The sequence below is a fragment of the Diabrotica undecimpunctata genome, chromosome 1, assembly GCF_040954645.1.
Source record: "Diabrotica undecimpunctata isolate CICGRU chromosome 1, icDiaUnde3, whole genome shotgun sequence".
NCBI classification, from domain to species: domain Eukaryota; kingdom Metazoa; phylum Arthropoda; class Insecta; order Coleoptera; family Chrysomelidae; genus Diabrotica; species Diabrotica undecimpunctata.
In genome coordinates, this window is record NC_092803.1 from 157770274 (window position 1) to 157786266 (window position 15993).

At 33.5% G+C, this 15993-nt stretch overlaps 1 protein-coding gene across 2 annotated transcripts in view; it reads left to right on the forward strand.

Moving 5' to 3' along the window:
* Positions 1–15993, forward strand: part of LOC140432420 (synaptotagmin-12-like) — a 169595-nt gene that overhangs the window by 138364 nt on the left and 15238 nt on the right. For both annotated transcript variants that reach the window (XM_072520309.1, XM_072520308.1), the window contains exon 8: positions 12491–12622. In XM_072520309.1, the coding sequence (XP_072376410.1) occupies positions 12491–12622 (132 nt within the window). The remainder of the gene's footprint in view (positions 1–12490; positions 12623–15993) is intronic.

Genomic DNA, 15993 nt, shown 5'->3' on the forward strand with positions numbered 1-15993 from the left:
CTTTTGCATATTCCATTTATTTCTAGTAATTTTATTTTCTGTGGCCTCAAAGTTGAGATCCGTTAGCACTGATCTGGGTCTATATTTGTGCGTCCGTAACTTCTGCAGTTCAGTATAAGTAATTTTTCTCTTCAGATATGAGTGACTTTTTAACAGAAGAATATGTTGTGCTGTGAAATTTCTGTGAAAGAAGTAATTCGAAGTTAAATTATTTTTTTGTTGTGACTGTTACAGCTATTTGCTAATCATTGATTTGGATTAAGCATTGCTAGCATTGCTAACATGTTAAATAATGTTATATTAAATAAATACATCTATAACCCAGACGATGACAAATCTTATAGCCAGCGAAGATATATGCGTAGGAACAATATTCATAGACCAGGTAATAGCCTATAAATACCTAGATCACGCGTAAGAAAAGATAACCAAACAGTTAAGATTCTTCGTCATATAAGACTGACTTCGGCAGCCTTCGACAAGTTGAACTACGTTTTCAAATTATCCGACATACCAATATGTCTTTATTGTTTGAAAAACGTTTAATCAGTATGTTTTGCCAGTGTTGACTTACGGAGCGAAAACCTTGAAGATGACAAGGAAAACAGTAAAAAAATCTGTGTAGCTCAAAGGGCGGTGGAGCGTGCTATGTTGGGCGTTTTATTGAAAGACAAGATCCCAAATCGCCAGCTACGACAAAGATTGTGAGTAGCTGATACTCTAGAGAGAATAGCAACACTGAAGTGGAACTGATAACAGATGGACAAAGCGGATACTGGAATAAATACCAATAGATGATGCCTACCGAAGCAGAGATCGTCCACCCACACGTTGGACTGGCGATCTAAAATATTGCCACAGAAATTTGATGCAATAGGCACAAGATCGAAAATTATGAGGCAGATCTATGTCCAGCAGTGGACAAAATAAGATTGAATGATGATGAACATTGTCTTACTTTGGAACTTTCGATCTATGTTAAAGCGATGTTCGAAAATTGATTTACGTAAGATTAATTGAACAAATATTGTTTGGTTCCAACAAGTTTTAGTTCAACAATTTGTATTCAGATATCTCGTGAAGCGCGTAGCTATCAAAATTGTTTCTTCTTCTTCTGGTTCCTATCCGTTTCGGATGTTGGAAATCATATTGGCAATCATGACCTTGCTCACTGCGGCTCGAAACAGCTCCGTTGAGGTTTTCTTAAACCATGTTCTTAAATTCCGCAGCCATGATATTCTGCTTCTACCGGGTCCTCGCTTACCTTTGACTTAACCTTGCAATATAGACTGCAGCAGGGAGTAACGGTGCTGCTTTCTCATAACGTGTCCCATATATTGCAATTTTATGCGTTTGATCGTAAACACAATCTCTGGTTCCTTCTTCATTTTTTCTAGAACTTCCTTGTTCGTGATCCTTGCTGTCCATGATATTCTCAGCATTCTTCTATAAAGCCACATCTCAAATGCTTGAACTTTTTTTATAGTGGTGTCTGTAAGCGTCCATGCCTCCGCCCCGTACAACAACACAGAGAAAACATAGCATCTCAAATGTCTCATTTTTGTATCTAGGGATATGTTGTGACTTTTGAAGATGGCGCTCATTTTGTTAAAGACCGTTCTTGCCTTTCCTATGCGGCACTTTATTTCCTGTACATTGCTCCACTGTCCGTTTATAATAGTTCCCAAGTAGCAATACTGTTTTACTTGCTCTATCTGCGTCCCATTAATGTATAGATGAGCCCCATTTATATTCTCCAAAATTGCTTAGTAATAGAAAATATTTTGAAGTAATTAGTATTGTCTAGGTAAAATTTTAATAACATTTTTATTGTTCTTAGTTAAGTAGAAATATTCTCGTGTAAGAGTATAAACTAAGACCTAACAGAAATAAAATATCTAACTTACATTTAGTAAAAAACTCCCCATTTAACTATAAATCAAACCATACAAACTGGTTTTATGCTCATTTTCAATGTTTGAATGACTTGTTATTGGCTGCTTTTATCAGAAAAGGAATTTAATATAAAAATTGAAGGACCAGTTCAAGGGAATATCATAACTTTTCGCTCCGCCGATGCCGCTGCCGATTCGCAGGCTCCAGGTTATTTACGTGGGAGGCGGAGGTATTGACGTAACCACGTGGCTATCGTTGCGTTTGCTGCTCACGAGACTAAGCGCCGATGAATTTTGCAATGACTAGGAAAGACATCGAAAGAACGATAATAAATTAAAAATTACTGAATTTATGTATAAGAATATAAATATATAAAAAATTAGAAAACACTGTTAATTTGTCATATTTGTATTTCTTAAAATATATAAAAAAAAATGTCTTCCATCATATTTAATAGATACGTTGGAATAAAAAAAATGTATATATTAGTCGAGCATTTTTTAATTATTCTAAGACAGACACATTCCCTTGTCTCTTCCACTGGTTTTTAAATAGTTTAGTCATCTTAATCCACTGCTGAAAGTTGATCTCCTCTTCTTGTTTTTAAGAAAATATAATACACACCGCTCCCATTCAGTTTTTATTTAACTTGTTTATGTCATCAGTGCATCGTACTCATGCTGTCCGCGGTTACATACCTTAGTCTCTTTATTTATCGCCCATCTTAATCCAGTCGTCAGAGATTTGACCTCTAAAAATCATACGAACAAGCCAATTTTTGCTGGAAATGTCAATTTGGTGATCCCAAAAAACACCCCTTATAGGAGGAGAAAAACAGAAAAAATCGATTCTGTACGCCGTAGACAAAAATGTTTCAAATCAAAAATGTAGCTGATATAATTTTGAATAAAAATGTCTACTAGCATTTTATGTGTAGAATACCAAGTTCTCTCAGAAACAACGCTTGAAGCGACCGGCGATTTTAAATGTCAGTTAAGCGGGCGAAATCAATTTTAAATAAAATTTGTATTAACTCGACGTTAAAAAATCCATATCTTTTGATCAGAGTCTCTTATCAACAAAAATTAAAATGGCTTTTAAAGGTGAAGAGCAACTTTAATATGTTAATTTTTGTATTTTCGAAATCGTATTTCGTATTATTGAAAATGAAGTCAGTTTCTATAAATCTGCCCAATAATTAATCGCTGAATGATTTTTACCACTTTTTACGAATTTTATAAGATCAACAAAATGTATCACTTTCATTTACCGATAGTAGTAATAGTGGAATTCCCATAATTCGAGCCTAAAATTTAAAACCTATAACATAAAATTCTCATTTTATAACAAATAGGCATTTGAAACATGCCTAAAAATAGGAGATTTTAAATTTTAACATTACAAACGACCGCAAGTCACGACATATGACTCCAAAAGACGGTATTAAGTGGAATTTGTTGCTTAAGTTATTTAGTTTTCAAAAACGTACTTATACGTTTAAACATTTAAACGCTTAAACGCTTAAATATTTTAGAATTTTTATAATGTGAAAGTTTAAATTTAGCATTTTTTAGACATATTTAAAATGGCTCACATTTGTTGCCAAAACTCAAAACCAAAATTTTATATTATAGGTTTCGAAGATTAGGCTCTAACAATGAAAATTTAATAGTGACCACTCAATAAAAGTAATAAAATTATAAAGTTAAGAGAATAGTGCTATAGATAAGAGAGAGCAGAACGAGAAACAGAAATAGGTATATAGGTATATGGTGCATCGTTTGCTGTATATAAACAACATTTGACCTGTAATAGGAGTATAGTAAATGAAGGATTGAATCAATATTTTGATGAAAATGGATATTTTCATTTTCATATATGTATGAAAGGAGTTAAATGCAAAAAAAATTTTTTACACATACTTTGCAGTAAAATTCATTGTTTATTTTGTTATTAATATAAAAATACAATACAATGGACTGCAACATAATTCAATATAATAATACAATGCAAATTAAAATGTAGTATTCATAAGTATTTAAAAATGACAATATACATAACTTACTTACGCATATGTTTAATTTACCCTGATAATAATTTTAAGAAAAAAATAACGATAATATTAATAAATATTAAATATGTTTACAAAAGGAACATTTTTATTCTCAAGAGAGAAAATAAATCTTCTATCTCTCTCTTACCTATATCTTACATATGTAATGATTTTGCCGATTCACTTCCGTACAAATTTTCAACGTCGAACGTGCATATAGAAGTATAACTTTAAAAAGTTTACCTGAAATACATCCATTATAATACATCAACCAAAACACAAGAGGCATACCATAATTATGGCGCTTTATAAGAGGTCAAAGAACGGAGATAATGGAACTAATAGAACCAAAACACAAGAAAAGGGTACCTGCATTGGCTACCTAAAAGAGCGATATGCAGAGGAATAAGAAACTACGCTAGAACCGGAAATATCAAAAATTACCACAATTAGAGAACTTAATATAAATATACAAGGAGTTTGTAAAATACTTGAAAAGATGAAGAACAGAAAAGCAGCAGGTAAAGACGGAATACCAAACGAATTACTGAAATATTGTAGAGCAGCAATGACAGAAAATTAACAGCATTAATTAATAAAATTATAAAACACAATAAAATACCGGAAGAATTGACAACGAGCGAACTAATTCTACTATTCAAAAAAGGTGATAAAGAACAGCCAGAAGACTACAGAGGTATAAACTTGTTAAATACTACCTACTACTAATGAATTAGAGGATAAGTTTAGCAAATGAACAACAGGAATTTCGTACTGGAAGATCGCGTACGGATGCAATATTCGTCATAAAACAAATTACTGAGAAATCGCTAGAGCATAATAGACTAGCATTTCTGTGTCTGAGTGATTTAAAGAAAGCATTTGACAGAGTGAGACTCAAAGATGTAATCCATCTTCTGTATAATAGAGAAGTTTCCATAAATATCATAAAAACTATTGAAAACATCTACCAAAACAACAAAATGGAAGTCAAAATAGATGGACAAGTTCAGAACCTATAGAAATAGGCAGAATAAGGAAAGAAGATACAGAATGAGAAACGAAGAAGTAAAAATACTCTGTTACAAGCACAAAAAACATATGACAATCTGATTTTAGAAAACTATTAAACAAGTAATTGAAATAAAATACCATTATTACTAATACGCAGCTACATTGTGCAGCTATGAACAAAGTCATGGACAAATGTGTTGGACAAAGAAGTGAGAAATTAAGTACAAAAAGCACATAGACTGACAGGATGAATTAATAGCACTATATGGCGAAACAGACACATTAACACTGAGATGAAGTCAAGAATTTATAAAGTCAGTGTAAGACCAATAATGACATATGCCTCAGAAACAATACCCGACACAGCCACAACACAAAGGCTACTGGAAACGGCAGAGATGAGAGTGAGAGTACTGAGAAGAGTTAAAGGAAATAGGCTGAGAGATCGAAAGAGACGCGAAGACATTAGAAGATGTACCATACAGTGTATAAGCGAAAAATTAAAATATAATTATCCCATAAGCAGAATGGGGGAGACCCGTGTCGTCAAAATAGCAAGAGGTAAGTCACCAGAAGTATTGGACGGCCAGGCAAAAGACGGATTAACAACTTTCCATAGATGTATTAATTCGCCAATGAATAAACAGAATTGCTTATAACGAATAAGAATAAGAAGAAATTTAATAGGGTTCGACCTTGGACCAAGCTAAGTATTAAGTATCAAGTTTTTAGGATTTTTCCTTTATAGTTATAGCACATAAAGGCAGAAAAACAGACAGACAATAACTATTGAGTCCTTAATAATTAATATTAAAAGGGTCAAAGATTTTAGTGTATAGTTTGTTCTCATAAATTGTGGAGATAATTACAACATATTCAACATATATTCTAGCGAAAATGAATGAATTTATTCAATATAATAACGTGAAAAAAAACGAAATAAGTCCCACCCAAACAAAATTTTTGACCATCAAAGTCAAATAAACGCATCACAGTCATACTCTTTGGCAGCGTCGAGAGTGCAATTTCCTTTAAAGTCCCAAGCAATTATCTTTAGTGCCTTAGAAAACACCAAACTTCAAGACTATCTTCTCCCACTTGGAATTATAATTCAACCGAAAAATATAATCTTCTCTTCTAGATTATCTAATAACCGCATATGTATGTGTTTATCCAATAAATAAATAGTGGATGATTTTATGAATAATCATGGTCAAATAGAAATACAAGGTGAAATTGTCAGAGCAAGAAGGTTAGTTACACCAGCGGAACGACTTGTGCTCTCCGGCGTAGCACTTCATTACCGCACGACTTACTAATCAATGAGTTACAAAAAATCGGCAAAATTTCTGTCTCCCCCATGGCATTCCTCAAAATTAGTGTTTCTATGCCTGAGTACAATCACATCCTTAGGTTTCGAAATCAAATCTATATCAGTCCTCTCACAGTCTAATACTACCAGAGTCATTTACTCTTGTTTCTGACAACACGATATATAGAATATGCATTTCTCAAGACAGTTTAGTTTGCTTTAGATGCAAGAAGCCAGGTCACATTGCTTCACAGTGCTCCGAACCACTAACTCAACTAAATCCCAACCAAAACAGTGAAGCAAAGGTATCCAGCGCCACAAATATATCCTTACAATCACTCAATGACACAAACTCTTCTCAGTGTAAACAAATGTCTATTTCTAATATTCCTGAGATACCGAAAAAAGTAGATGCATCAAATAAGGACAGTCACATAATTAATCAACCAAAACGTAACTTTGATGAAATTATTTTACGTGAAGCAGATCCATCTTCAAAAGAATGTAACATTTTTCCACCACCTAAAGTCCAAGCAAAATCTAAAAAAGCTAAAATTAATTCAGCAAGCACTTTTGAATGCTTATATTCTCTCTTACTTGACCCTGCTAAAAACTTAATAGAAAATCACCCTCTACCTTTCCCTCTAAACTTTACATCACATCAGACACATCTCAATTAAGCCAACATTAAAATTCAAGTCTCTACTTCAGTGGAATATTGATGGATTTTTCCATCGCCTTGCTATGCCCCAACATCTAATTGGTGAACAATCTCCTGATATAATATGCCTACAGGAAACTAATCTGAATCCCAAAAAAAATATATAACTCCAACCAATATGACTATTTTTGCAAAGACAGGATAACAAGAAGGGAATGAAGAAGCAGATACTAGTGCGCGTAACGCTATCACCAGTGACGCATCAGAAACAGAGTGTCGGAGTGTCGCAGGCGATCTAAAAGTTTATTTCAAAAATAAGATGTTAAGTGCGTGGAATCGGGAGTGGAATGACTCTAGTTCGAAACTCATAACCATCAAAAGTGACATTCTTTCATGGAAGTCCACAGCCAGAAGTAGAAGATGCCAAACAATTATTACACGTCTACGACTTGGACACTGTAGGTATACTCACGCCTATCTCTTCTCAAATAGTGAACCTCCAAAATGCGAAACATGCAATACAGTAGACAGTATAAAGCACTTCTTGATAGACTGTCCTAAATATGTAAATCAAAGACACTTTTACAATGTTCCAAATAACCTGAAAGCACTCTTCAACAAAAGTTTAGTTCCGGACAATGTATTAGGTTACTTAAAATGTATAAATATGTTACACAAAATTTAACTTAATTAATTGTTACAAATGTTCAATTGTTAACAAATTGTAATTAATTGTTACAATGATTGATTGTTACAAATGTTAAATTAAATTGTTTTGAAGCTATTATCTTGTGGCATTTTAAATTAATTACTATTTAAATGGGAATAAGCCACAATTAAAGGTTAAAATACGTTTATTGACGTTTCAATTTCCACTTCGGGAATCGTTCTCAAAATACAAACATTAGTGATTAATTAGTTAAATTAAATATTCTTACAAATGTTACAGGATTTAATTAATTAATTAGTTAAATTAAATATTCTTACAAATGTTACAGGAATGTCGCTAATAACCTTTGGGTGAATGCGACTTTGTCTCTTTAAATAAAAAAAAATCTATACCATGCCGGGCAGTGTTATCTGATTGTTTTATTGGTTTGTTTTTTTTTTTAAGAAAAACCTTAAATCTTCGCAACAATAACAAGTTTTTTAAAAGAAATAAATATTAGATATACATGGTGATTCCATATAAGTTTGGTTGTGTGTATGAGTGTACCTATTTTTAAATTCAATAAAGTGTTTTTGAAAACTATTTCCAGAATAAAATCAAAAACCAAACAATGTAATTTTAATTTTAAAGCGAGTAAGTAGTTTGTAGTGTAGCTAGATTTATAATATTTTTATTATATACATAAGATTCCACGTATTTATATAAAAACACTTTCAGCATTCTCGTTTTATTGGTGTCTTAAAGAAAAACTATCTATCTGGAATACATAATGAATCATGCCTATATACTTACAAGGTATTCGTGTAACGATTATTGGTGCTAAATAACTTGTTTTCGACTTTACTGATAACAGTAACCAATCCGAAGATTGGGCTGTGTTAGTCAAACCTCCTTCTTCGCAGGTAACTAATTAGAATATTAACACGGTACAGTGGGTGGATCAAATAAGCACATTTTTAGTACAGTATATATTATTGAATTTAAAGGAGTGGTTAGTGTGATTTTAAATATTGAGATCTTTTATTTATTTTTAGATGAAAGCTTGGACTTTTAATAAAAAGGCACTTACTACGAAGCACCTGAGATTAATTTGTTTCTCACTGAAATAAAGGTATCTCCCAGTATTATGTAAGAGCTTTGCTACGGCTTCGACGAATTGAGATACCGAATATATAAATAAAAATAAACGGCGAAAGGAACACAATTCGTCAAATTTCCGTGTATGAATTGGTATCAATAGACTGATTTCAATTAGCAGTGTGTAACAATGGCTAAAGAACTTTCTACTCCCAGAGATAGCCAAATAATGCGGATTCGTACCAGGAAAAGGAACGCAGGAGCAGATACTGAACACCAGAAAGATCATAGAAAAAGCGGGAGAACACAGCATAATAATGCTGCTTTGTTTTGTAAATTACACAAAGTATTTCGATTTAGTAAAATGGGATCCCCCTAGAGTATAATGAAAAATATGGAAGTACCTAACTACCTAGTTAACCTAATAAGAAATCTGTGTGATAAAATCTCAGCCAAAGTTAAAATACACGGAATAAATTCAGATGTGTTCAAACAAAAATAGAAACTAGACAGCTGCATACTATCATCATTTTTGTACAACATATATTCTGAATATTCTTCTTCTTCCTCTTCCTCTTTATAAGCAATTCTGCTTGTTCATTGGAGGATTAGTACCTCTATGAAAGATTGTCACTCCATCTTTTACGCGGCCGTCTGATACTTCTGCCGATTGGTGACTTATCTCTTGCTATTTTGACGACACGGGCCTCCTCCATTCTGCTTATGTGGTTATTCTATTATATTTTTTCATTTTGTGTCCATTAATTTATACACTGTACGTTACATTTTCTTCTAATGTCTTCACTTTACTTTCAACCTCTTAGCATATTTACTGTAATTCTTCTCAGTACTCTCATCTCTGCCGTTTCTAGTAGCCTTTGTGTTGTGACGGTGTCGGGTCTTGTTTCTGAGGCATATGTCATCATGGGTCTTACGCTGGCTTTATAAATTCTTAACTTTATCTCAGTGATATTGTGTCCGTTTCGCCATATAGTGTTATTGAGGCATCCTGCCAGTCTATTTGCTTTTTGTACTTGATCTTTCACTTTTTTGCCAGGTCTCCATAGCTAGACAGTGTAGTTCCTAGGTATTTTATTTCCATTACTTGTTCAATACTGATGCCATCAATTTCTGTTTTACATCTGTTTGGTACTTTTCTGACTACTATTGTTTTAGTTTTCTGAAATAAGATTGTTATATTAAATTCTTTTGCTCTTATATTAAATCTGTGGACCAGTCTTTGTAGACTACATAACAGAGTATTTTTATTTCTTTGTTTCCCATTCTGTATCCTCTACCTTTGAAATCGTTTTTGATGATTTCATCCCTGATCAAATTGAAGAGCATGAGGCTTAATGAATCTCATTGTCTTATTCAGCTGCCTATTTCTATAGGTTCTGTAAGTTGTCCATCTATTCCATTTTGTTGTTTCGGTAAATGTTCTCGATAGTTTTATAAAATTTAGGGGAGCTTCTTTATATTTTTCTCTTTATTATTCTGAATATAAAAAGAGAAAAATATTAGACGAATGGAACGAAGGAATCACTATAGAAGGCAGAAAAATCAGCAACCTACCATACACAGATGATACACTTATACTAGCATCGAATGAAGTTGAAATGATTACCATTACTGAACGGCTAAACCGGATAAGCAAGAATAAAGACTTTAGATCAACACCGGAAAATCAAAACTAATGATCGTAGTCAGAGCAAATAGTAATCTACCTCACATACACCAAGTGGCGAATTTCTAAGTGGTAGACAGATTTGTATACTTGGGCTCCCTGATAAACAATGGCGATTGTTTCTTAGAAATCAAGCGTAGACTAGCGATGGCCCGAATTTCAACAGCTTAACTGATAAAAATATGGACATGCCGAACAATAACAAGGAATACTAAGTTTAGGTTGGTCAATACCCTTATTTTTCACATTGCTGCATATGCAGCCAAAAAATAGATACTCAAAAAAATCGATAGAAATAAGATCTAAGCCTTCGAAATGTGGGTCTATAGAAGAATTCTACGCGTGTCCTGGACAGAACATAAAACCAACATGTTAATTCGGGAAGAGCTTCATATAAAAGACAGGCTATTAAAAAAAGTAAAACGAGCATACCTAATTTACTTCGACCACATAACTAAAAAAACGAGGACCATGAAACTATTGGTAGTAGAAGGAAAGGTAGAAGGTCAAAGACCAAGAGGAAGATCTTCAACACGATGGGTAGACCAAACGAATACTCTGGTGAGAAAATCCCTACATGAAGCCATCCATATGTCATAGGAAACGACTAGAAAATAAATTGGAATTTTATCAGCCAATAGAACAGGCGGGTTTTAGAAAAGGCTATGGAACAAACGATCACCTACTGGTAATAAAAAATCTTATAAAAAAATGCACTGAATATAATAAACCACTAGCTTTAATATTTGTCGACTATGAAAAGGCATTCGACACCGTAAATCAACAAAAAATGTTGGAAGCCTTGACATAATGCCGAATTGACTATCGGGATATAAATATAATTAAACACATATACAAAAACGCAACAGCCAGTGTTAGAGTGGGTGATCGTCAAACCTAGAAATTCCCGATACAACGTGGAGTACGCCAGGGGGACACCATATCGCCGAAACTGTTCACTACGCTTTTGGAATATATATGTAAAAGGGCAAAACTGACCGACAAGGGCATAAACATAAACGGAGAAAAGCTTAGCCATCTAAGGTTTGCAGATGATATTTTACTAATAGCTGATAGGATAGATGAGGCCAAAGAACTTTTAAATCAGCTCTACCTTTCCTCGCTAGAAGGGGGATTAAAAATAAATATATCTAAAACCCAGATGATGACAAATCTTGTAGTCAGCGAAGACTGACTTGGGCAGCCTTCGGCAAGCTGAACCATATTTTCAAATCGTCTGATATACCAATATGCCTTAAAAGAAAAACGTTTAATCAGTGTGTTTTGCCAGTGGTAACTTACGGTGCGGAAATGTTGACCATGACAAGGAGAACAGTTCAAAAGATCCGTGTGTGTCAAAGGGCGATAGAGCGTGCTATGTTGGGCGTTTCACTACGAGACAAGATCCCAAATCGCCAGCTACGACAAAGAACAGGAGTGGCTTATGCAGTAGAGAGAGTAGCAACACTGAAATGGAACTGGGCAGATCACGTGGCTCGAATGACGGATAATAGATGGACAAAGCGGATACTGGAATGGAGACCAAGATATGATGCCTACCAAAGCAGAGGTCGTCCACCAACACGTTGGACTGACGATCTAAAATGTTGTCATAGGAATTGGATGCAAGAGGCACAAGATCGAAATAGATGGAAAATTATGAGTGAGATCTATGTCCAGCAGTGAATAAGCGAAGATTGAATAATGATATGTCACAGGATGGAGGCAAGCCAATAACATTAATAGTATTACCTAACAAGGGCGCAAGGAATGAAGAAGATTTTTGTGTGGATGCTCCTGTACTGAGTTGAATTTTCTAAATATTTTTCTTCTCCAAACTCTTAATTTTTTTCTCAAATTTTTTTTGGTTTGCTGAAATTGGAACTCCTCTACAGTAAATGATTCATCGTTTTCTTTTCCGCTAAAATAACTATAGAGTTGAATCGAGAAAGCTGTTTATTTTTAAAAATAATATTTTAATATTGCATTAAATAAATAAAAGCTCCAATAAAACTCAATAAACACATACATATTACAATGAATTTGGTAAGCTAACAATAAAAATTGTTTGATATACGTTCTAAATAAAACATAATTTAACAATAATTATTTTCTTACAGAAAGGAACCGAGTGCGGAGAATTACTGTTTTCCTTAAGTTATCTTCCGACAGCAGAGAGATTAACTGTAGTAGTAGTTAAGACAAGGAACTTAAAATTTTCCTGTGATACTCCAGGAGAAGCATTTGTTAAGGTAAGTGTAAATCTATTTTACGGTAAATGAAAATCAGTTGTAAAATAAAAAAAAATTAGACGATATAGAGAATTTAGATACAGTGCCTCAATTTTGATAAAGAACAGTAAGCTCAAATATATAAATATAATAATTTAAAACTAATGTTTTCCCACGTAGCAGAGATAAAAATATAATTATACATTTTACTGACAAAGTTTTAAAAAATACCACTACCTTGACGTAACAACTTTCTTCTTCTTTTGGTGCCTATTTGTTTCGAATATTGGCGATCATTCTGGCTATAATTATTTTATTAACTGATGCTTTAAATAGATTAGTTCTTGTTGTGGAGAACCATTTCCTCAGATTTTTTAACCGTGATATTTTTCTTCTCGCAATTCCTCGCTTTCCAAATACTTTGCCTTGAAGGATTATTTTGCGTAATCTGGATTTAGTGCCGTTTCTCATTATGTGTCCGAGGTATTCTAACTTTCTCCTTTTAATCGTATACATCACTTCTCTTTCTTTCCCCATTCTTCGTAGTACATTCTCTTTGGTTATGTTGTCCGTCCATGATATCCTTAGGATTCTTCTGTAAAGCCACATCTTGAAAGCTTTAAGTTTTTTCTCCATCGCTTCAGTGAGTGTCCAGGATTCAACTCCGTAGTATAATATCGAGAAAATATAACATCATAGGAGCCTTACTTTTATATCCAGATTAAGGTTGTGGCTTTTAAAGAGTTTGGCCATGTTGTTGAGTGCACTCCTAGCCTTCTCTATTCTACATTTTACTTCCTGTGAATGATCCCATTGTTCGTTTACTATTGTTCCAAGATAGGTAAACTGTTTTACTCAATCCACTGGTGTATTCTTGATAAGCAGTTGGACAGTTTTGTTGATGACCATAAATTTAGTTTTTGATATGTTTACTTGTAGTCCAAATCTTTCACTTACTTCATTTACTTTGTTATTAGTTGCTGTAAACTGTTTAAACTGCCTGCAAAAATAATGGTGTCATCTGCATAGCGGATGTTGTTTAGGTATTCTCCGTTTAAAAGGATTTCATGTTCGCAATTATCCAAGGCTTCACTAAATATTTCCTCTGAATATAGGTTGAATTATATAGGTGAAAGTATATATCTTTGTCTAACGCCTCGCAGAATCTGGATCGCTTTCATCTGTTCATCTCCAAGATTTGTTCTTAGTGTGGCTGATTGGTTAAAGTATAAATTTTGTATTATACGCCGGTCTTTATCATCTATTTGGGCTTTTGTTACAACATCCATTATTTTTCGGTGTTGAACTATGTCAAATGCTTTTTGGTAGTCCAAAAAGTAGGTGTAGATATTGCAACTCATATCTCTGCATCTTTGAAATAATACCTGTAGATTTAACAGTGCATCTCTCCTACCTACGCCTTTCATGAATCCAAACTGTTTCTTGTATTCTCTCTTCGCATAGCTTGTATATTCTGCGATGTATAATTTTAAGAAAAAGTTTTAGTGTATGGCTCATTAGACTTATTAGCCTATATTCTCCGCACTTTTTCGCTCCATGTTTCTTTGGTAACGTAATAAATTCTGAAACTAGCCAATCTTTTGGAATATTGTCTGTGTCATAGATATTATTGAAGATTTTACTTAGTATTCTTAAAGATTCATCATCAAGATGTTTAGGAAATTCAGACTGTACTCCGTCTGGTCCTGAAGCTTTCCTTTCTTTTAGTGATATTATGGCTGCTCTTATTTCTACTGCTAGTTTAGGTCGTCCTGTTTCCGTAGGTATTGGGGACTGGTTCTCCCTCTCATCAAAAAATAAATTTTGTATGTAATTTTTTCAGGTATTATCAATACTCTCTTTGTCCACGATTACCTCTCCGTTGTCATTAACAAGTTTACTTACTCGTCTGTTTTTACATTTGCCTCTTATCTTTTTATGCACGTTGAAGTCGTCGTATTTACTTTGTAGGATTTCGATTTCTTGGCATTTTTTTCCAGTTCTTTCTGTTTGCCTTCTCTAATCTTTCTTTGTATATCTCGTTGTAAGGTTTTATACATAGAGTTATTGTTTTTGTTTTTTCTTCTTTCTTCAATCAGCTGCAGAATCTCTGTCGTCATCTATGTCATATTCTTACCTTCTTCGTTTTTCATAAAATTGTCTTTAATGTTGTCTATGGTTTTATTAAGGGATTCTATCTTCTCTTCTGTGCCTTTCGTTGTATTGTAGATTTCTTTGAATTTTCTATTTATTGTTTTGCTGACTATTTCTTTTACTTCACTACATTTCAGTTTTCTCATGTCATGTTGTTTTTACAGTTTTCCGCGTGTTTTTTTTTAACTTGGTTCTATACACACCCAATAAAGGATTGTGGTCAGATTGAATATCAGCGCCTGGGTAGATTTTAACACTGTTGAAACTATTTTGATATCTTTTGTTAACAAGTATGTAGTCTATTTGGTTTCTTAGAATAACGTCTTCTCCGTTGTCTCTAGGTGATTTCCACGTGTACAGGAGTTAAGGTCGTAGTTTGTAAAATGTGTTTAACACGATTAAGTCATGTTCAGCTGATTCAATTAATAACACAAATATTCGGTATAAAACTGAAAAACTGATTCAAAGCTTATAAGACATTTTTATTGAAAGTCGAAAATTTTACTTAATTCGGGAATAAAAAATTCTTCTCAATTAGAGAATGCATTTATAACAATTGTACAAAAAAAATACCGATAGATTTCGTTACATAATAAATAGGAAAGGTTAATAACTCCCATGTACAACAGTGCCAATAATGCGCAGTGTGTCATCATGGTATACTATTAAAGTCAGCGAATATTTAACTTGGAGAATCCAGCTGATGTAGTAGCTATCTATAAGGTTTTTAAACCGATAGATGATATACTTAACGTTATTGAGGATACTGGAGACCAAAAGTATATCGACACAGAAGAGGAAATTCAGGAAAAAGACAAGGATTCGGAGACTGATAATGACGGTGAAAGTTCTGTTGATGAAAAACCTAGGTTACAATTTTTTGGGCAAAGATAAAAATACATATTGGTTTAAAACAAACCCTTATGCTAAAGTAAGGTAAGGGGCGCACAATGTCTTGCTGTATGTGCCTGGCACTATTGGAGATGCAAGAATTGCGAAATCACTGTAGGAGTTTTGGAAATGGATATTTTTAGAGACAATAATTGAAATGATTATGAAATACACAAATAATTATATTGAGACAATACAAGCAAAATACTTAAGCCAAAAAGATGGCAAACCTATTGACGTGATTAAGTACAAAAATTTTATTGGGCTGCTGTACCTTGCTCGGGTTCTCAGGATCAATAGACAGTGGTTAGAAGAATTGTGGGGCGAAGACGAATTTGGTGTAGAGA